Raw genomic sequence first — 22,386 nt, 5'->3', positions numbered from 1 at the left:
ACCCTGTCTCAAAATGAAAAATAAAAAAGGGCTGGGAGTTTTGCTCAATGGTAAAACGCCCTTGAGTTCAATCGTCAGTACTGAAAGGGAAAAAAAAAAAATTTTTTTAAGCGCTAGGGATGTAGTTCTGTGCTAAAGTATTTGCTTAGCATGTGGTAGGCCCTCGGTTCAAGCCCTAATACACAAAAAAGAAAGAATGAGTGTGATACAGACAAGTCTTAGTAATATAGTCATATTCAGACAAATGGATTTCTGGTAGAGCAAAACTATGAGCATGAATAACCTTTAAAAAATCTTGATCTAGTATGGTAAAGACCCTAGGAGAGGGCCGGGAATATGGCTCAGTTGTAAAGTGCTTGCCTCACATGCACAAGGCCCTGGACTCAATCCCCAACTCCACCCACACACAAAAAAGACCCTAGGAGAATGAGTAAACAAGGCATGTTTAAGGTTTCCACTATAGACCAACATCACAGAGTGTCTTAGTCCATGTTGTATCACCATTAACACAACCACAGACTAGTAAGTTAAAAGAAAAAAAGTTTATTTTTTGGCTCATGGTTCTGGAGGGGCAAGGTCAGGGTACTGCATCTGATCATGACCTTCTTGCTGTCAAAATCCCCGAGTGGTGCAGGGCATATTGTGACAAAGAACAGGGAATATATGTGTGTTTATCAGACTGTCTTCAGTTCTCTTCTTCCTCAGGATTCAATCTTAGGGGCCTTATCTAAACACAGTCACTTTTAAAAGCTCTCACCTCTAAACACCACAGAGGGATTAAATTTCCACCTTCTTGTTACTTCACAGTGGATATAAATTTCAACATATGAACCTTGGGAGACACCAAGCAATATCCAAACTACAGCACAGGGTTAGGGCTATAAAGAGGGTGGTCTCTAAATTCAGGATTCAATTATGGCAATAAGAGTGGTTCTAGGGGCTTGGGTGGTGGCTAAGTGGTAGAGCGCTCGCCTAGCATGCGTGAGGTACTGGTTCTAAAGAGTGGTTCTAAATAAAATTTTCTGAAAGGAAAGCTTTCTGTATTTCAAAAGAACTGCATGTATTACAGCAAGGCCTGATTTTCCCCATATAAAGCTACATACTTAATCTGTTCTGTAAATAGTGATAATTTTCCATTCTCTATACAACTTGTTTTTTACTCCTATAATCATTTTTTGAATGAAATACAGAGAAAGTCTGTCATATTCTGTTGCCTACAACTTTATGGGAAGGTAGAATCTTTCTGAAGTCTGCTTTTGCATACAAATTTATATAAAAACAAAATTTATATTCTATCCTAAATGTTTAAGTTCCTTCCTGCACATTGCCAAGTTGAAGAAGTTCAAGAAATGCTGTTCCAAAAGTATACTGCTTTACTTTGAGTTTAAATTAAGGTACTTGAAAAACTACAAATGTGGGGAGAGGCTTTCTCTGAATTCCTCATGTCTTACTATGGATAGGTCCTCCAAAAGGAAATTATCTGTCATCAGTTCCCACCCAGGGAGTACGATCAACTATGGAAGATTAACATACTAGGGGAGAAGAAATCAACACCATATCCAGACAGATTTTATCACAAATTTTCATAAATCCTTCTAAGGGCCCGTTCATCTTTCCTCAGAATCATTCACTCTCCAAAGTTTGTTGTCTACATCCCCCTAACTCTCTTCTCCTAGGAAGAGGGTATATATGCTCATAAGTCTCACTGGTGCTTTGGTATTTACTACCATGCATGGTAATAAATTTTGTGTACCTTTCCTCCTATTAATCTGCTTATTAACAGTTAATTTCATAGACAGTTTTCACATCCTCAGAGGGTAGAGAAAAAGTCTTCCCTCCCCTACACAAATATTTCCTACAATACTTGTATAAGTGTCGCAGTTTTTTGTGGTGGTTGTTTGTTTTTTCTTTGATTACACTCAATCACAAAATTAGTGATTTCATTTTAGGCAAACTCAAAAAAGTATACATTTCTTTAATTGTCTTTCTTCTCATAGCTCAAATTGCTTCATGAAGATAAAGCTGTCCATTAGACTACTTGAAAATCTTTTGAAAAAGATCAATAGAATCTAGTGTTATGGTTCTCCTTAATGCACATCAATTGTGTGCTTATTTTTCATAAGGCACTACACTTAATGTTAGGGGTACCATGACTAAAGGGTGCAGAATCTTTGGCCAGAGTTTTAAAAACTTTTCTTTATTAAAAAGAATACTTAGCATATTGGTAAATTAAAGAGGCAGGTAAACCAGGTATTATGTCACAGCTATGTAATCCCACTACCCAGGAGGCTGAGGCAGGAGAATCACAACTGTGAAGACAACTAAGACTCTGAGTCTATCTCAAAATAAAGTTGTATAGATAATAAAGGAATGGGGATGTAGTTTATTGGTAGAGTGCTTGCCTAGCATACATAAGGTCCTAGACTCAATTCCTGCTGGGGTAGGAGGCAATGAACATTCAATTTGATAACATTTCCTCTTCTTATGGCTTGGAAATGACATTTTTATTTCTATTTTGTTTGTCCTCACAAATCATTGTTATTTTGTGTAGTCAATACTTTTTTACATATGTTCTCCATAAAATTCCTTCTTACACTGAAAGGTTGTATTGTGTAGTGATTAAGAGAATGAACTCTGGATTCAGACTATCTGCACTCAGAATTAAGGTTCTTTTATCTAAAGTAGAAGTGGAAAATAGAAACAATGATACTACCTTTTCAAAGAACATCTTTTTTTTTATATTTATTTTTTAGTTGTAGTTGGACACAATACCTTTATTTAATTTATTTATATGTGATGCTGAGGATCAAACCCAGTGCCTCACACTTGCCAGGCAAATGCTCTACCACTGAGCCACAATCCCAGCCTACATATATTCTTGATATTATTTTGTCTTGCCTGTTTTGAATGAATTACTCCTGTCTTCATTCTTGCAGTTGAGAAGTGAGGGTTAGTCTAATTGCCCTTCCTTTGCGTTTTGTGAGATTATTTTTTATAATAGGCATAAAATTTACAGAGTGTAATATATATTTAGTGTGCAACTGCATGAGTTTTGATGCTAGTAACTACTACCACTATCAAAATGTAAGTATTTCTATCAACAGGGGAAAGTTATATTCATTTCTAGGCATTCCCTACCCCACCCAACCATAGTCATGCAGTGATCTGATTTCTGTCACCTACTATATTTGCTGTTTTTATAGATTTTGGGTGTGTATGAGTGCTGGGATCAAACCTAGGACCTCACACATTCTAGACAAGTCCTCTACCACTGAGCTACATCCCCAGTCCTATAGACTGTTCTTTTTTTTTTTTTTTTAATATTTATTTTTTAGTTATCGGCGGACACAACACCATTGTTTGTATGTGGTGCTGAGGATCGAACCCGGGCCGCACGCATGCCAGGCGAGCGCGCTACCACTTGAGCCACATCCCCAGCCCAATATAGACTGTTCTTTATTATTTAATGGTCAAAACCCCACATTCTTGGATGTCACATTTTCAGCCTTTAATTGGGTGGCAGTTTCCATGTATTTACTTTTATTCTTGTGTTTTCTTTTTAAGGAGTGGACCTACCCTATGAGACGAGAGATGCAGGTATGGCAACTTTTTGTTTGTTCAAGCCAACTCATGTTATTATTATTTAATAACCTTCCTTCACAAAGGTTTGAAACCTGCTGGCTCATGACCTATATAGGCTTATCATTAAGTACTATAAATCTTAACTGTGTTAAATATATAAGATTAATCTTGACTCTTACAGAGATGAGAATCACAGATATGTTTACCTTGATTTGAACATTACACTGTATATTTTTTAAAAATCACATGGTACGTAATCTCATAAATACATACAATTTTTATGTGTCAGTTAAATTTTTTAGTTTGAATATGGGAAGTGAATTTTTACCTTTCTTCCTTAGATTACAATCAGGAACATAGTAACATGTATATGTTTAATTAGAGTCACTTTTTCCTCATCTTAAGAGTGGAGGGCCTTGGGTTGTAGCTCAGTAGTAGAGTGCTCACCTAGCACATGTGAGACACTGGGTTCAATCCTCATTACCATATAAAAATAAATAAATAAAATAAAAATATTGTGTCTACCCACAATTTAAAAAAAAAAAGAAAAAGAACAAAAGAATGGAATACAATATTTGTATTCCTTTTGAAAGCAGTTTGCTTTTTCGGTCTAGTTTAGATAATTTCAGGAGAGTTAACTACAAAGCATGTTCAGTTTTTAAAGTTATTCATTTTTGTATCTGATTTCTTTTCAACATGCATAGCTAAGTTTTTCCGGAAGAGTGAGTAGAATGCTTCCAGTTTGAAATGAATTAAAGAGGTAGCTAATGTACATAGCAGTTCCTTTTCTTTTGTATTTCTTAACATTTGCAGCCAACTCTATCAGCCCCAGGTTCAAGTGATGTCTCTCATTCCTTGGAATCCCTTAACTTCTAAAAATCTATTACCTTTTCTCCTAATAAAAATTCACTTTTTAAATATATGTAAGTAGATATGAGTCATTTTGCTTACTGCTGTAGAATGCAAAGATGAGTAAAATATAATTCCTGCCAATACAAAGCTGGTAGGAGAAATAAGTCGTATATACAAATAATTATAATCATAATGAGTATGTTTCAACTAACTATAGATAATAGTGCTAATCTATCTTGTGCTGCTTTTGATTTGTCTGACTAAGGCTTTGTGTAATTCCAGATTTGCTTTATACCTGTTGTTTCTGACTAGAGCAGAGAATAGAAGTAAAATTAAAGAGATCTCATTCATCTAAAAGGCAACAATCAGTGAACTAATCCTACCCAAGCTGCTTATAAAAAGCACTGAAAGTGTAAATACATGACTTTTCAAACCTAGATTTAAACTTGGGATATTTCACTTGACATTATAAAGCACATCTGCATTTCTCTTCCCAATCATTTGCTCCATGTGGCTAGGAAATGCCCCCTAAATAGTAAACTTTTAAGCAAATTATTATAACAATTATGAAAAAAAATTCACAAATCCATATTTGTGGCACATATTTGGTATAGATTTAAATTGCTAATGTTAATTTTTTTTTCCCTAGGAAATTTTACCTGGATTATTCTTAGGCCCATATTCTTCTGCTATGAAAAGCAAGGTATGAACTTTAGGTTAGGTTCATCAAGAGACTTTAAAAACCTATGTTTCTGGGTAATTTTTTTAGTAATAAGAGTTTTCTTTTAGAGAACATTGACAAATACTATCTGTCAATAGTTGTTGTCACTCTGTAGTACCTGCCTCATTCCTAGTTTTACTGGGCCAGTAATTCTCAAGTGTTTCATCACAAAAGAGTTTTTCTATTATATTTTTCTCATGAAATCTGTGTGTTTTAAAGATTTACCAAATTGACTCTTAATAACTTGTTTATTTTCTGAAAATATTTGACATCTGTAATTGTATGAGATATAATTAAATCCCAAAATCAGAAAATTTAAAACCCATTTTGACCCATTGAATATTGTAATATATGAGCTCTAGATTATTATTTCCAACCTATTAATGTACCTGTGTTGGTTTTATTGAAATATTTGTAAAATTGAAAACTTGGAACTTAATGGGTTAAGATTTTAGTTAACCCTTCTCCATCAAGGGTAGGAATATGTGTTTCATAGTATATAAGAGACAGATTTAGGCTCTTGGTAACTAGTAAACTATTTCTTTTTGTCAAATTTTTCTATTGTTTGGGTTGGGGGTATAGTAGAGTGCTTACTTTGCATGCATAAGACCCTGGGTTTAATCCCCAGCACCACAAAAAAAGGGGAAAAAAATTCTATTGTTTGTAGTTATAAGGCCAAAACCTGCTTTATATAAGCAAATCCACTGAAAAGTATAAAATACTGTTTGCTATTACATACATAAGAGTTCTATTTTGATAAGGTTTTCTTTACCTATTAATAGTATAATATGCCTTCAAATCTTGTTAAAACAGGCCTTTGTCCGCTTGTAGTTTCTCATATAAATAGAGTTGATGTGAAAATCCAAAGATCATCAAGTGTAAACAAAGGAATGAATATTGAATTCATTTTGGAGGTTGACATAAATGTAAATATTGAACATTGGTTAATTATTAATCCTACCAAACACCTCCTGTCCACTAACTCAGGATGTGTTCAGGAAATACAAAGATAATTGAACTCTAGTCTATGCTGACATGAGAAAATTTGGTACAAAATTAACATTGAAAATCATTATCTTAATTAGGGCTGCTCTAACAAAATACCATAGACTGAATGGGTTCAATAGAAATTTATTTCTCATAATTCTCTATAAGTCTGAGATCATGGTGCCACTATGATCCAGTTCTAGTGAGAGCTCTCTTCTAACTTGCAGATCCCTTCCTATTTGCAATACCATTGCATTGCCAATAGAGAGAGTTCTTAGTTCTTGTAAGGATGGTAATCTCTCCTGGAAGTTCTACCCTCATGACCTCATTTAAACCTAGTTACCTCCCAGATGTTTAACCTCCTAATATCACATTTTGAGAGCAAGGGGTTCAACATATGAATCTGAAGAGGGGGACAGAAACATTCAGTTCATAACATATATAACTTGTTCTTTGACTTCTGCCATGAATTATTATTGTTCAAAGGTGTTAGAAAATTTAGGTTATTTTGATTCCTCATGCCAGCATGATTTGCTCATTTATCAAATAATTATTTTTTGATTAGGCATGGTGTTACATATCTGTAATTTCTGAGGCAAGAGGATAGCAAGTTCGATGTCAGTTCAATGTCAGTCTCAACAATTTAGTGAGGTCCTAACCAACTTAGTGAGAGCCTGTCTCAAAATAAATAAAAAGGGCTGGGGGCTGTAGCTCAGTGGTAAAGCACCCCTGGGTTCGATCTTTAGTACCAAACCAAAAAAAAATTTTTTTTAACACGTAGGTGGCACTGTGCCCATCCACAAATAATTATTGAACTTACTTATTATGCTTTCTTAAAATTATTACCTTACATAATTCTCAACACTGTTTAGTTAATAGGTAATATTTTCCTCATTCTCACGTGATGGAATTGAGCTACAGCATACAGGTCATTAGCAGAGCTGGGATTTCTAGTTTTGACTCTCATGACTTTAAACCCCATGCTTTTAACCACTGTTTAATCTGTTTTCCAAGTAAATTATCTTTAGCATCCCATGAAGCTCTAGAATTATACATATAAAATATCCATGTTAGCCTTTTGAGGACATTATCCTTGAATCATCAAACTGTCTTGCTGATCATTTCAGGTAAATTTTCATATAGTTAACTTTTTATACTGTGTTTCTTCCTGTCTCTTCATTTTTTACAGCTACCTATACTACAGAAACATGGAATAACCCATATAATTTGTATTCGACAAAATATTGAAGCAAACTTTATTAAACCAAACTTTCAACAATTATTTAGGTAAGAAGTATTGCTGTGATTTACAAAAAATGTTAAGGTTAATAAACATGTACAGTCCCTATAAGTTTATTACACAATCAGACTTTTTTCTGTATGTATCTATTTAAATATATATATATTTTTTTATAAAGTTGTAGATGGACAATATACCTTTATTTTATGGATTTATATGTGGTGCTAGGGATTGAACCCAGTCCCTCACATGTGCTAGGCAAGCACTCTACCATGGAGCTGTAGCCCCAGCCCCTATATATATCTGTTTTGTAATGATGGAGCATACAATACATAATTTTTAAAACAAACTTTATTTAAAATATTTAAATCATGCTCATGATGCAAAATTTTAAAGGTTTAAAAAAATGTATACTGAAGAGGAGGTTTCTGTATTCTGTTTCTGTTTCTCCTAGAAACTGTTTCCCTCCCAAATATATCTACTGTTACCTCTTTATTGAGTATTCTTTCAGATTATATGTTAACTTATACAAGCATATTACTATAAACTTTTGTTTTTTTATACTGTTTTTTTAAGAGTATTTCATATCAGTACTTACAAAGCCATCATCTGGCTATAGTAAAATTTATTCAACCAGTCTCTTGTTTTTGGACATTGAGATTGTTTCCAGACTTTCATAGAAATAGATGTAGATGTGAATATAGATATTGTATATTGATTATCCCTGTATATATCATTTAATTCATATATGAATATACTAATAGAATACATTTGTAGTAGTAGAATTGCTGGACCTAAGAATATGAGCAGGTTAAATTTGATAGATAATACAAATTGCTGTCCAGTGAGTTGTATTAATTTATAGTCCCACTGTTAAGTGTTAAGAGTGTCTTTTCTGTATTTCACTAAGACAGAATTATACCAAGAGAGAATTTTAAAACAGAGAGTAAAAATGATGTTTCATTCAATTTTAATTTGGCTTTTTCGTGTATCTTCTGATAAGTCTAGTGGTTTTAAAAATTCTATTATGCTCTGCTTTATTCTTTATAAAAATTACTATAGCCTATGAATATCCATAAATACAAGATACTCTAAAACATAGTTTATAAACATACAATAAAATAATATGTAACCAAAAAAAGAATAAAATTGTCTATGTGTGTTCATAGATATTTGACATATTCAAAATGGTATCCACAATTTGGTCTGCAGAATTACTTTTAGGATACAGTCGTTGTTGGAATCCTTCGGTTTTATACATTGGATATTCCTTGGATCTTGGGATTTAACCTTTCTGTTTTAAAACCAGAATTTTTTTGAAATTGTTACCACCTAAAGGATCGTTGAAGAATTATAATTTTTCTATCAAAAGAGACCTATAAAACTAATTTCATAATTTAGTTACCTACAAAGAAGTGACCTTGGATAGGTTAGAGATGAGAGTTTTCACAAAATAGAATAAACCTAGCATGTTGATATGGCCTTATTTTAAAGGCTTTCTAAAGTAAAATTCAAAGCCTCATGTTGTGGTACACACCTGTAATCCTAGCGTCTCAGGGGACAGAGGTAGGAGGATCTCAGTTCAAAACCTGCCTCAGCAACTTAGCAAGGCCCAAGCAACTTAGTGAGACCCTGTCTCAAAATAAAAAATTTACAAAGGGCATAAAAAATTTACAAAGGGCTGGGGAATGTGGATCAGTGGTTAAGTGCCTCTGGGTTCAATACCTGGTACCAAAAAAATAAATAAATAAACCGAAATTCCAGGATAGGTGTGTTCTTCATTGTCTTTTATTTTACTGAAGATTAGTTCAAACATTGAATTTTTGATTCATGGTTCCGTCAGATTGCTGCCTTTTGTTGTTTTTTGCGGGGGGTAGGGGGCCAGTTGGTAGTTGTCTGCCTTTTTCAGACATTGGGCTCCTGTTGAAATATTCTTTGTCTTTTTGGGGAAAGGGTCACAGTCATTCAGAGAACAATCTTCTGGTCTTAAGAAAGTTGGTAGAAATAGAAGGCTAATAGTAAGAATTATGGACATGTTTTTGTCTTTATTTTCTAGATCCACTGTGATCTAAAGGAAAGTTTCTTTCCTGATTGTGACATTTTTGTTTTAACAAAATTTTTGTACTAAAGTATCAAGAGAAATGTTAACATGTTTTTAAGGAATATGTTTTTTAAGGCTTTAAGTGCTCTACTGTCATGCAATATCTATCAACCTGTTCTTAGAAATATGATACATTGAAAATTATTTTGTATTCTTTTCATAATTACAAAGAAATACTCAAAGTTAATTTCTTTAGAAATAAAAGAGCTTTACCTGAAAGTGTGCTTATCATAAAATATTCTATTTTCAGATATTTAGTCTTGGATATTGCAGATAATCCAGTTGAAAATATCATACGTTTTTTCCCTATGGTAGGTATCATATATTTTAATATCATTAAAATTTAACTTCATTTTGACTGAAAATTGTAGGATTATTTTTGAAAGGAAATAAATTGTTCGTTCACATTTTTTTTAACTCCTTTACAGTTTTTGAAACTTGTAATAGTTATATTTATATTATTTTGGAAATTCATGAATTAAGAAATTAATTGTTTTTTATTCAAGCAAAATAACAGGAGCCAAGTACCTTGATGCACGCCTGCTGTGATTTGTGCCCAGCCAGACTGCGGCACACGCCTATAATCCAACTACTTAGGAGTCTGAGGCAGGAGAGTATCCAGTTTGGGGTCATCCTCATCAGTTTAGTGAGAACCTGTCTCATAGTAGAAAATTTGTAAAGGACTGGGGTATAGCTCAGTAGAAAAACATCTCTAGGTTCAGTTCCCCATTATCAAAAAAAAATTACAGGAAATTGTTTTCAGATTTCATTTTGTTTCACTGTATTTTATGTCACTTATATGAATCTTACATGCTTTATTATAACATTGTCTTTTGCTTTCAGAGTAAGGAATTTATTGATGGGAGCTTACAAACTGGAGGTGAATAATGTTTCTTTCATTAAGCTAATTATTTTTAGGAAATTATTTGTTAAAGTAAGTTTTTAGTGTGTTTTTACCTTAAATTCAGGCAGTTTTAGTTATATATAATAGAGTGTCTCCAAATTTATATTTTCCCATATACTTGTTCATTTGGATAGGGTTTTAAAAACATGTTTATTAGAACTAGTGTCAAATTCTTTCTGAGCTTTAAATTTCTTTTAAAGTCTGTGGTAATTTCTGTACAGTAAAAGATTTGAAAATTAATAAATATTCAGGTGGCATGTATATGATCTAAAATGTTTAAGGAAAGATTTACTGTAGTTTGATATGTGGTTTCAATATATGTTAGCTGCTGACTTGTGTTTTTCTATGAAAATAACAAGTTCTTATTTTTTTTAGGAAAAGTTCTTGTCCATGGAAATGCAGGAATTTCCAGAAGGTATGGAGTTAGAGATAATCTTTTTTTTCCTCTAATATTTGATTGATGAGTTGTGTTTTCTAAATTTCTTTTCTCTGTCTTTAGTGCTGCCTTTGTTATTGCATATATTATGGAAACATTTGGAGTGAAATACAGGTAAGAAAGTATGTTAAAATGAAGCTTAGTGGTTATGGTCGTGAGTTTGAAGTAAACATGTTTTTCTCTAATATTTATATTTGATAAGCAGTAGCTTATAGCCCATGGTTACTCTCTTAACCTAATTCATCTACCTTGTATAGATTTTTCTTAGGCTAATATTTTTGTGGTTTATGGAGCTAATACTATGATTTTAAGAAGTCAAGGTAACATTATAGATGAAATAGCGAACAAGACTACTTACTTTCCACTAGGGAATGGGTTAATCTCAAGTTTAAAAACTCTTGGACACATATGTTAGTGGATGCCTTGTTTAAAATGCTAATTTATTATGTTTTATTAATGAGTTAAGAATTATTTGTAGCACCTATAATTCAGAGTAGTATTTGTTTTATATTTGTTTATTTATTTTAGGTATAGATGAACACAATACCTTTATTTTATTTGTTTCTATTTATTTATTTATTTATTTTAAAGAGAGAGAGAGAGAGAGAATTTCTAATATTTATTTTTTTTAGTTATCGGCGGACACAACATCTTTGTTTGTATGTGGTGCTGAGGATCGAACCCGGGCCACACGCATGCCAGACGAGTGCACTACCGCTTGAGCCACATCCCTAGCCCTTATTTGTTTTTAGTTTTATGTGGTTCCAGGGATCCAACCCAGTGCCTCACACGTGCTAGGCAAGTGCTCTACCACTGAGCCACAACCCCGACCCTCAGAGTAGTATTTCTTATTAAAAGTCATCTTTTCCAGCATAGTACATAGATTTTTAAAAGGAAATGGCCTTCTTGACCCCCCCCAAAAGCAAATATCTAACCAGTGTATAAGGTACACTTCTCTGTTTTGTGCAAGGTAGAAATCTTGTTATCAGTGCCACTTCCATTTCATGCTTAAACATAGACATTTGCTTAAAAGTGTCAGGTCTTAAGGAAATATTTGAATTTAAATGCTTTTGTTTATTTAATTGAAAAAGATTCAATTAAAAGAATTTCATTTATATGTTAATGTATATGTTCTCTTTCTATTTGGATTCCTATCAGTAATATTAATTTGAAAATAACTTCCATGGATTCTATTGTGTCCAATATTATTATAGGCTCTTTTATCTCATTTAATCCTCACAATTCAGGGGAGTTAACTTCTCATTTAACCAATAGTAATATTTTGAGCATGTTACTAAATACATAAGCTCCTCCTGTCTTAACATAGGTTCCCCCAAATAAGTATTCTAATATTCATTTTACCAAGGAGAAAAATAAAGCTTAGAGAAGTTGAACACCTAGAACATATCGTAGGTTAGCAAAGGGATTATGATATTTAGTCTGACTGTGCTATTTCCACTGTTGACTCACTACTTCAATGTGTTAATTATATAGTTATGATTTCCTATTTAGGGAAAGTTTTAGATATTTTGATAAATTCTGAAATGCTCAAACAATTAATTAAATAATAACATTACATTAATTTTCTTTTTCTGTTTTTTAAGAGATGCATTTGCTTATGTCCAAGAAAGAAGATTTTGTATTAATCCAAATGCTGGATTTGTCCATCAACTTCAGGTAGCTAACTTCTCTCTTCTTTATGGCATTCAGAATATATAATAGTTAAAATCTTTTGTCTGTGAATTCACTTGTAGAATTTACTTTTTAAGTGCTTGGAGTTTGCATAACCTCACTAATTTGATTATTGTTCAAGTTTACACCTCTATTTGAAAGTATATTTTTAAAGGTGCTGTTATCAAGAAAATGGAATTAAAGACACATTGTTAAATCTAACATTAAAGGGGCTGGTGTTGTGGCTCAGCGGTACTGTGCTCTCCAAGCATGTGTGAGGCCCTGGGTTTGATCCTCAGTACCACATAAAAATATATAAATAAAATAAAAGTATTGTGTCCAATTACAACTAAAATATTAAAAAAAAAAAACATCTAGGGTTGGGGTTGTGGCTCAGTGGTAGAGCGCTTGTCTAGCATGTGCGAGGCGCTGGGTTCGATTCTCAGCACCACATATAAATAAGTAAATAAAGGTCCATGAACAACTAATAAAAGATATTTTTTTTAAAAATCTTACATAAAGTAATGGATTTTTTTCCCTGTATTTTGATCATACACAGGGCATAAGATTATTTTGACTCAGTACTGGTTGAACAGCCCTAATTTGAAAATCTTAAACCCTTTAATATTCAGAATTTGTTTCATATTCAGTTTCGAGATTCCAGTGAAGTCTTATGCAAATATTCTAAAATCCCAAACATTGAAATCTGAAACTATTCTGAATCTAAACATTTTGAGTAAGGTATAGTCAACCTATATGCTAAATATGACAGCCTTTTCTCTTACATGTATTGTATCTTCCATGTTATTTCAGATTTTGTTGAGACATGGGCAGATATACTAACTATAAATTTCTTTGCTTTTTGCCTTGTTCTTTAAAAAATGCATTTTTTAAAACATTTTTATATTTGAAAGAATAATATATACTTATGGTTAAAAACTCAGCAATACTTAAGAATATAATTTGAAGTAAATCTCTTAATAATGAATATTGAAGATATTTCTATAATATACATTCATTGGCCACATAACATTTTGATCAACAATGGTCTGCACATATGATGATGGTCCTGTAAGACGGTAATGGATCTGAAAGATTCCTATTATCTAGTGATCTCATAGCCATCATAACAGTGTTGTCCAACACTTCACTCACATGTTTGTGGTGATGCTGGTGGAAAACTAGTGTGCTGCTACAGTTTACTATAAAATAGTATGTATATGCCATAAGCAGTCTCACACATCTTGATTTCAGTGTTCTCTTGCCTTTGATTTATCTTTTGATCATCATGACTTTGAGACTTAGGCTATATACCACCCTCCCCACCCACACACACACCCCATAACTTGGGGGGGTATAGTAAACTACTATCTGGGTTGTGTAAATACACTGATGTTCCCACAATGAAATCACCTAACGAGCTAGGTATGCTAAAAGTCTGTACTGTCAGCAACTTGGAGCTGAGGCAATTGCCTGGACAATTTAGCGAGGCCATCTCTCAAAGTAAAATTTTAAAAAAGGGATGGGGGGCTATAGCTTAGTGGTATAGTGTCCATGGATTTAATTGCCAGTAACTATGCCCCTCTCCTCCCCCACCAAACCAAACTATGATATCACCTGACAATACATTTCTTAGAACTTGCTCCAGTTGTTAAGCAGATTGTGAACCATATATGTGATGAATTACTTATTCATGAGTTTTTGGATTGTTTCTAACCTTTCATGATGATAAACTGTATTGTAAAGATACCCTAATAGGTGCCTTTTTTTTATAATTCTGTGAATTTACCTGTGAGATAATTGATTGAAATGGAATTGTTGGATTATAAATATTTGAAATTTGATAGATATTGCCAAATTGTCTCTAAAAAGTATGAAATAATATAAACCAGGAAGCAAGTAGTGGCTGCTTTCTCCTACTGTAAACAACAGTAGCCATAAATGTTCTTATCAGATTTTTTGAGCACTGCCATCATAATGGTAAAGATAACAGTTCCTTGTTTTAATTGACTTTCCTTTGAATTAATGAATTTGGGACTCTTCCCATATTCAGATTATTTTCTGTGAACTGGTTATTGGTATTCTTTGCATTTTTTTTTTTTAATCAGGTTATTGGTTTTTTTCCTCATAGGTTTTATAGTAGCTCTTTGTATATGATTATCTGAGATAATCAACTCATAACAAGACATGATTTATTTCAGTTTATTGTTTTAGAAGTTCTGTTCTATGATTGATTCGTCCCATTGTTTTAGATTCCTATTAGGGAAGTACATGATGGTCGAATGTAGCATGGTATACCCCTATATATCACAAGCCAATGAGCACCTGTAGGTAGGAGTGTTGACCTGGTATTCTCTGTTGCAGTAACTGGTCTAATTTCTAAGTCTTTGATCAATTTAGATTTGATTTTTTGTGCAGGATGAGAGATAGGAAGCTAGTTTCATTCTTCTATACATGGATAACCAGTTTTCCCAGCACCTATTATTTAAAAAGCTGTCTTCAACGTGTTTTGGCATTTTTGTTAAGGGTCAGATGACAGACAGCCCATATCTGTGTGGGTTCATTTGTGTTTTCTGTTCTATTGGTCTATATGTCTGTTTTTATGCTAATAAAAAATATGCAGTTTTTGTTAGTATAGCTCAGTAGTACACTTTGAAGTTGGGTATTCTGATGCCTCCAACATTGCTTTTTTTCCCATATCTTACTCATTCTTCTGACTTTGTCATACCACTCAAGGGCTTGTTGAATATGTTAAATCTTATTTTTGGAAAACTATGAACAGTACCTACATTATCTGAGATGGCCAATAAGACAATCATCTTCTCTGCCTAGCTGAGTTTGGTTCCATTTTTTAGAAAATTTATTATGAAAATCAGTACATATAAGAAAATACATAAAATTTAAATAAGCATCCAAGTAACCATCACCCAGGTTAAGAAATTGATTATTTGCCATGATCCCTAAAGCCCTTTTGAAGTTCCTTCCTAAGCTCTCCTCCCTCTGTAACATAACCACTTACCCCTATCTGCTTGGTGATCAATCCTTTTTTCCTCATTTTTCTATTCAGGTTTAGTAGTGTTTCCTAATTTCATCAAATGTTTTCCTTGTTTTCAGAAAAGGAATAGGAACAGAAATTCTTTGATTCTTCCATCTTTAACTGGAAGCAGAGAAAAAAATATTGTCTTTAAGGAATTAGAGAAAAGGATATACACTTAAGTATATTAAATGACTCATTTATCTGATATTTAAAATATCTTACAACAGTATCACTTTTTTTAGGTACTGGGGATTGAATCCATGGGTACTTAACCACTGTGCCACGTCCCCATCTCTTTTTATTTTATTTTTCATTTTGAGACAGGGTCATACTGAGTTGTTGAGGCTGGCCTTGAACTTGTGATCTGCCTGCCTCAGCCTCCTAAGTTCCTGGGATTACAGGCATGCACTACCATGCCCCACTATAGCATTTATTTTGACTGAATTTTATTTCTTTTCATTCTTAGAACCATTTAATGAGATTGCCATTTCAGTTTTTGGTTGGTTTTGTTTTGTTTTTGCTCATATCAGACAGAATTAGAGATCATTATAGCTAATGCCCCAGTAGACAAGGACACATAACGGACTGGGAGGTCAAGCTTTTGGTATGACCTGGATTTTATGGTTATCAGCAATTATGAGATAGAAATTTAAACCTCAATTTTTCTTACACTATGTGGTGCCAGTGTTTTCATTGTAAACTAAGAAAACCAATAATATGCAAATCAATCACTTTTTTATGAAGAATATAAATGTATATCCAAGTTAATTAAAATCTTTTTTTAGGAATATGAAGCCATCTACCTAGCAAAATTAACAATACAGATGATGTCACCACTCCAGATAGAAAGGTCCTTATCTGTCCATTCTGGTACCACAGGTAAGAACTTTTTCTTTTTAGAAGAGAAAGCTGGAGAGAATTCTATTTTTTTAAAAAAGGAGAAAAGGTACATCCATTGCTTGCTAGAAGTTATGCTGAAAAGTTTAAATGTTCAGAAAACTTTGTTGTACTGGTCTTCCTTCTCCTTGTTTATTTTTTTAAAAATTAGTGCTTTATAGATATACATAAAGTTTAAATTCACTGGTATATTCATATATAAAACATAACATAATTTGGTCAGTTTGTCATTCCACCATTCCTCTCTCTTCCCATACTTCCTCCCTCCTCCTCAATCCCCTTCCTCTACTCCACTGATCTCCCTTCTGTTTTTATAGGATTTCCCCACCCCTTCTTTTCCCCCCTTACTTTGTTCTAGCTTCTACAAATGAGAGAAAACATTCAACCCTTGATTTCTGAGTGTGGCTTATTTCACTTAGCATGATATTTTCAAATTCTATCCATTGACCAGCAGATGCCATAATTCCATTTCTTGAGCTGAGTAAAACTCATTGCATATATATACATCACATTTTCTTTACCCTTCATTTGTGGGCAGGTACGTGGGCTGGTTCCATAACTTGGCTGCTATAAACATTGATGTGCCTGTATCACTGTAATATGCTGATTTTAGGTCTTTGGGATAAATACTAAGATGTAAGATAGCTAGGTGTATGGTGGTTCCATTCCTTGTCTTTTGAAGAATCTCCATACTGTTTTCCAGAGTGGTTGTATGAACTTGCTGTCCCACCACATCCTCACCAACATTTATTATTATTTGTATTCTTGATGATTGCCATTCTGAGTGGTCACTCTCCCTATTCTTGAGAACAGTTTAGATGTCAGGAGAACATGATTAATGCACTCTTTGACTAGCCCCTCAACATTTGAAGTTCATCTGAAACTCAAAACAGCATTTGCATTTAGCCTCATTTTAATCTTCAGTCTGTTAATTTTATACCAAAACATTAGGTTCATATTAGAGTTTGTCCTCTGAATAGGTTAAAAAAATTAAAGCTTATTATATGCTATACCTAAGACATACTTAAAAGTTTCAGCGGGAAAAATATACCCAGTCATGAAGTTAAAAAGTTATTTGGGTAATTTACAAAATAATAATCACTAAAGTTCGCTATAAATTCAGTTGTGAAATTATCATAGTGTGTACAAGGTATCACTTGATGAAAAACTGATTTTTACTGGCTGTAACATTCTAACATGAATTTATTTACTTTCTCATGTTACATTCACTCAATAACTTTAGGCAGTTTGAAAAGAACACATGAGGAAGAAGATGATTTTGGAAACATGCAAGTAGCAACTGCACAGAATGGCTGACTGAAGACAAACACAAAGGGTGTGAATTTCTATTGGGAAAGGAGACAATTCTAAAAATAATAACAGTAATGTTAAATGGTAAGGACACAAGTAGTTTCTTTGCAATTATATGTTGCTTCCAGACATGTTTCTCTGCAACTTGTTGAGCAACATTTTAAGAAGATGTTGGACTTCTGCAATAGATGGCACTGATGGTTTTACTTTTTTTTTTAAACACTTTACAGTTTATTATAAACCAAGAACTTTGGACTTGCAAAGAGGTATTATTGCAATAATGCACTTTTCATACTTGAAATTTATTTGTATGATATAAAGTTATTACTTTAAACAAAATGCAAGTTAGGGGGGATTTGTTTATAAATTTTGGGTAATTTATAACAAGAATTTCCTAAGGTTTGCTAAAAATTCATTTTGTGTTCTATGTATTACATTTTTAAAATAATTTTACAGTTCAATTTTATGATGGAGCCTCTTACAGAAACATTAACAAAATACAGGAATCTGCCACATTTTTTATTATAATTCAGTTACTTACCATTTTATTTTTTTAAATTTCTTGATTCTTTATTAGTATTCTTTCAATCATGACATTAACCAACTATCTTAACTGTAATTTAAATTAAGTAAATGCTTCCTTTCATAATTTGTATATTCTATAGGAAAAAAAGGTTTTTAATGATCAAAGAAAGATGTTTTGCTTCATATTACCAGATGCTCAAAAACAAGGAGAGTGTTCAATTTTCAAGTGACTTTCTATTTTGCTTTTTTCTTTTAAGCCAAATGTTGTATTTGTTCTTTTCAGAATTGTCTAGCTGTTTTGACCTTTGTCCAAAATGGTTCTAAATAGAATGTGATAAACCGATGTAGCACTATTTTTTTTCTAAATGAAGCCCCCCAAAAGAAAGTGCCTTGAATTATTTTTGAAGAAAATTAAATTCTCATGACCTCTAAGTTAGTATGTAGAACACTGAAGAGTTCTTAACATTATTCTGTAATTTTTTTTTAAATGTTTAAAAATTAGCTTAAACTGAACGGGTGAGGCTTAAAGAAAATGTTACTAAATTTTTTGAAATATGGAACATTCACTGTTTTATGTTGTATTAATGATTCTGTGAGATTATTCTAGCTCAGACAAAAGGTCTTCTTGAAGATGAATTTATTGGGGGAAATGATTTGTGGGTAGTTTTAGTGGTTCTTAAATTAGTGAATTAATCAGTTCTTTGAGTTGATCCAAATTTCCCCCCTTAATTTGCATTAGCAGTCACTTTATGAATCTTTAGTTCTTCATACTTTTATTTATATGTACAATAGTTGTTCTAAGAAAAACATTTTTGCTATCTTAAGTGTGATGTGAGGGAAGTTTTTAACTTTTTATAGTTGATGACTTTAGGTGTAGCACAAACAAAACTTTGTATCTCACTTTTCTCAGTCCTCTCTTGAGGTGCTTTACTGATGGGAATGAAATCTCTGCATTCCCATAGTACCAAGGAGGTGTACTTTTCAAGGTAACTTATTACACCAGGTTACTTACTTACTTTCCTCCCTATGATGTAATAATACAGAAGAAGAAGAAAAAAAAACAAACTTTTACCCCCCATAGTGGACAGTGAAAATTTATTGAAATTACTGTTAAGTCCTGTTGACATGTGGTATTCTTCTGATTGGCCATCTTCTCTCCTCTTACCACTTTGAAAATAGCATATTATTAACCCCATTGTGGTCCAGTATTCTATTGTGTGATTACAACATTTTGTGTAGTGATCTAGTGAAGTCAAGATTGCATTGGATGTTCAAAAGTTCTAGCTGGTAAAAAATCAGGTACCACAGCTTTCCTGTATGTAGATCATTATTGAACAGGTCAGCAAACATCTCTTGCAATCTCTAACAGAAACTGCTATAATCTTCATAAAAGCAAATTTATATTTAAAAATTAGGCAGTTGAAGTTTTTATTTAATTCATTTTATAAAAATACATATCCTCTATAGCAGTCTGGCAAAGAAATACAAATTTGGCTAGTGATACCAATTTGTAGCTGGGTAATTTTTCTTTTTCTAACCACTATCATTTCTATGTTGTCACTAAAGTGCCTGCCCAGCACTATATACTAAAGACAGTCTCAATCTAGAAAACAGGACTATCATCTTGCATACAGTGTTAATGGGACAAAACATGAGGTTTACCCTTTCGTATAAGAACGTTTCAAATCCCCTGACCCCTTAGATCTCTTTATCTACTTAGTGTTCAACTAGCTTTTTTGTAACTCTACTTGTTCTTTATTCTATTTGGTCTCATTTCTGTGCTTTTATTTCCAGTGATGTTTTATGATAGATAATTATGATTAACTTAACTAATCATGATTTATTTTAGAGTATTTGAATAATGTATGAGATATCACCCAATTTTAACCTTAAATATATAATCCAGGCACAACATTTAAAATGAAATTGAATCAAAATGTAGGCAAACTACATTACTATGCATTTTGAATACTGAAAATAGTCAAACTGGAATGACAGTATTCTTGTTATTTCAGTTATTTGGTTCATGTTAATTTGTTATCCATTAGGTATTTAAACAATAGTTATTTTTATTTGTATCTACTCTGGTGGAAATGTTAAACTGTGATAGCTTTTGCTACCAATTCTCAACCAATTAACTTTTAGAGCAGAATACTCATTTTGCGGGGGGATTGTGTGCTTAGGAATCTTAAGTTTAGAAGTAATGTCAGAAAACGTTAAGCATGTCTTTTTCAAGAAAATATAAGGTTCCTAATTGTCTTATTACCCTGGTAATTCAAGTGAATTAGAAGTATTTAACTGCAGTCTTGAATTATAAAGTTGAGATGTATCTATCAGGATCTCAGCTTGATGTAAAGTAAATGAGCAGTTACCTGGCGGATTTCTTTTTTAAATAATTGGTTTAATCCATAATTCCATTACATAGCTTCACTTCAGTATTTACCTTTGTCCATTCATTGATAATAACAGGAAGTAGCTAAGAATTACTAAAATATTTTAATTTATTTATTAGGAAAATAAGTTTCTAGGGTATTTGAGTGCTGGATTTTTCTTTTTCTTTCCCATTCATGGCAGCTATTTAAAAAAAAAAAAAAAAAAACTCGCTCAAAATATTCAGGTTTACATGTTAGCTCCCTCTCAGAGGGAGTTGCCATACCTCACAATTCAAAGTGTATTCTATAGATCAGTAACATACTGACATGTAATTGCAATTTACTATGCAGCAAAAATGATTCAAGAAGAAAACATTACAGTGTCTATTTACCTTTGTATAAGCAATTGCTTACATTACTCTGCTTTTAACATTTGTACTTGGATAAAATGCTTATGTATGTATAGGAATGTCATAGTGCAAAATGCTGCTACCCGAGGCACAAAGTATTAAAATTATTTTGTGAAGATTGGTGGTTGTATTAAAACTGTTGTGCCATTATACCTCAAAAATATTGAAAAGTTCGTTCGTACTGCTGATGCCTGAGAACTTCTTTACTTATTCTCTGGGTAAAAATAACCCAGTTTTACTCCTACAGATTAAAAAAGGTGAATGAACGTTGAAACAAGAATATCTTTCAAAACCTTGTGGTCAACACACACTCAAAAATGTCTGCAAGCCCCAAATTCCAGTTAGTTGAGCAAGTTGGGAATTCATGTCTGAAGGAAGGATAGGTACATCATTTATAGCACCACTTTTACTCCATTAAAAAAAAATAATACTTGATTTTATAGTACTGTCTCTCTCCCTCATCCACTTTGCTTAATCAAATCTAAGGTCCCACCTAAACTATAACACTGAGAGCAAAATATTGCTGACTAAACTATAGCAGGTCGGTGATCCTTAAATGCATCCAGATTTTAGGGATAGCCCACTACATTTTCAGATTAATGAAACATAAACAAAAAATATGGGTCACCTAAAAATCAGAGTTACCATTCATTATACCTTTTCAAAAACAAAAGTGCTAACAAAAAAGTTAATATAGTTTATATATTAAATGCAGATTTTTTTCATACTTGTTTACTCACAATACGAATTAGAAATAAACATTTTGATAACTAAAACTAGAGTAACACAATTTTTACATACTAAGCCTTATCTATAACTCTATTTCCTATAGGGGGGATTTAAGAGAAGACCTGAAGAACACAATTTAATGGGATTTATTGAAATACCAGCCTAATAGATAATTTTACTTCAAATAGTTCAGTGGTAAGAAGTTTAATAAAGAATTAAATTTCAAGTTTAATAAAGAATTAAATTTCAACTTTTTACTAGGCTTACTTAATATGGGTTTTTAATTACCTGAATTTACCTAATGAAGCTACAACTAAGGTTTTAAAACTCCTGAAAAAAAAAGAACAAATTTTATTGCTTTCACTATAGGCAGATGGGTTCATCTGGATAAATGGGTCAGCATATGAGTAGTATACCTTATTGGTGAAGGATTTCTGTTGTCTTGGAAAGCCAATTTTAGCTGACTGTTTGGAGGGAAACCCAACTGATGTGGTATGAATCGGAGGTGAGAAACAGGTGGTCCTTACAAAGAATACACAAAACTAGGATGTCATGAACGAAGAATGAATCTAATAGTTCAATAATACATTCAAGAAAAGCGACAGGCAGGA

At 32.7% G+C, this 22,386-nt stretch overlaps 1 protein-coding gene across 1 annotated transcript in view; it reads left to right on the top strand.

The window, feature by feature from the left end:
- Positions 1 to 21,227, top strand: part of Styx (serine/threonine/tyrosine interacting protein) — a 31,597-nt gene extending 10,370 nt beyond the window's left edge. Inside the window, exons 2-11 of the mRNA XM_046461907.2 lie at positions 3,565 to 3,597; positions 5,084 to 5,137; positions 7,332 to 7,429; positions 9,734 to 9,794; positions 10,327 to 10,363; positions 10,763 to 10,802; positions 10,887 to 10,937; positions 12,428 to 12,500; positions 16,317 to 16,410; positions 17,672 to 21,227. Of these exons, the coding sequence (XP_046317863.1) occupies positions 3,565 to 3,597; positions 5,084 to 5,137; positions 7,332 to 7,429; positions 9,734 to 9,794; positions 10,327 to 10,363; positions 10,763 to 10,802; positions 10,887 to 10,937; positions 12,428 to 12,500; positions 16,317 to 16,410; positions 17,672 to 17,745 (615 nt within the window). The 3' untranslated portion in view covers positions 17,746 to 21,227. The remainder of the gene's footprint in view (positions 1 to 3,564; positions 3,598 to 5,083; positions 5,138 to 7,331; positions 7,430 to 9,733; positions 9,795 to 10,326; positions 10,364 to 10,762; positions 10,803 to 10,886; positions 10,938 to 12,427; positions 12,501 to 16,316; positions 16,411 to 17,671) is intronic.
- The last annotated feature ends 1,159 nt before the right edge of the window (positions 21,228 to 22,386 follow it).

Source organism: Marmota monax, unplaced genomic scaffold (assembly GCF_021218885.2).
Source record: "Marmota monax isolate L192 unplaced genomic scaffold, Marmota_monax_Labrador192_F-V1.1 WCK01_AAM20220418_F8-fsc00001, whole genome shotgun sequence".
In the NCBI taxonomy this organism is placed as follows: Eukaryota; Metazoa; Chordata; class Mammalia; order Rodentia; family Sciuridae; genus Marmota; species Marmota monax.
The sequence above is the reverse complement of the archived record's forward strand: the minus strand, read 5'-3'. Positions and strand labels throughout refer to the sequence as shown.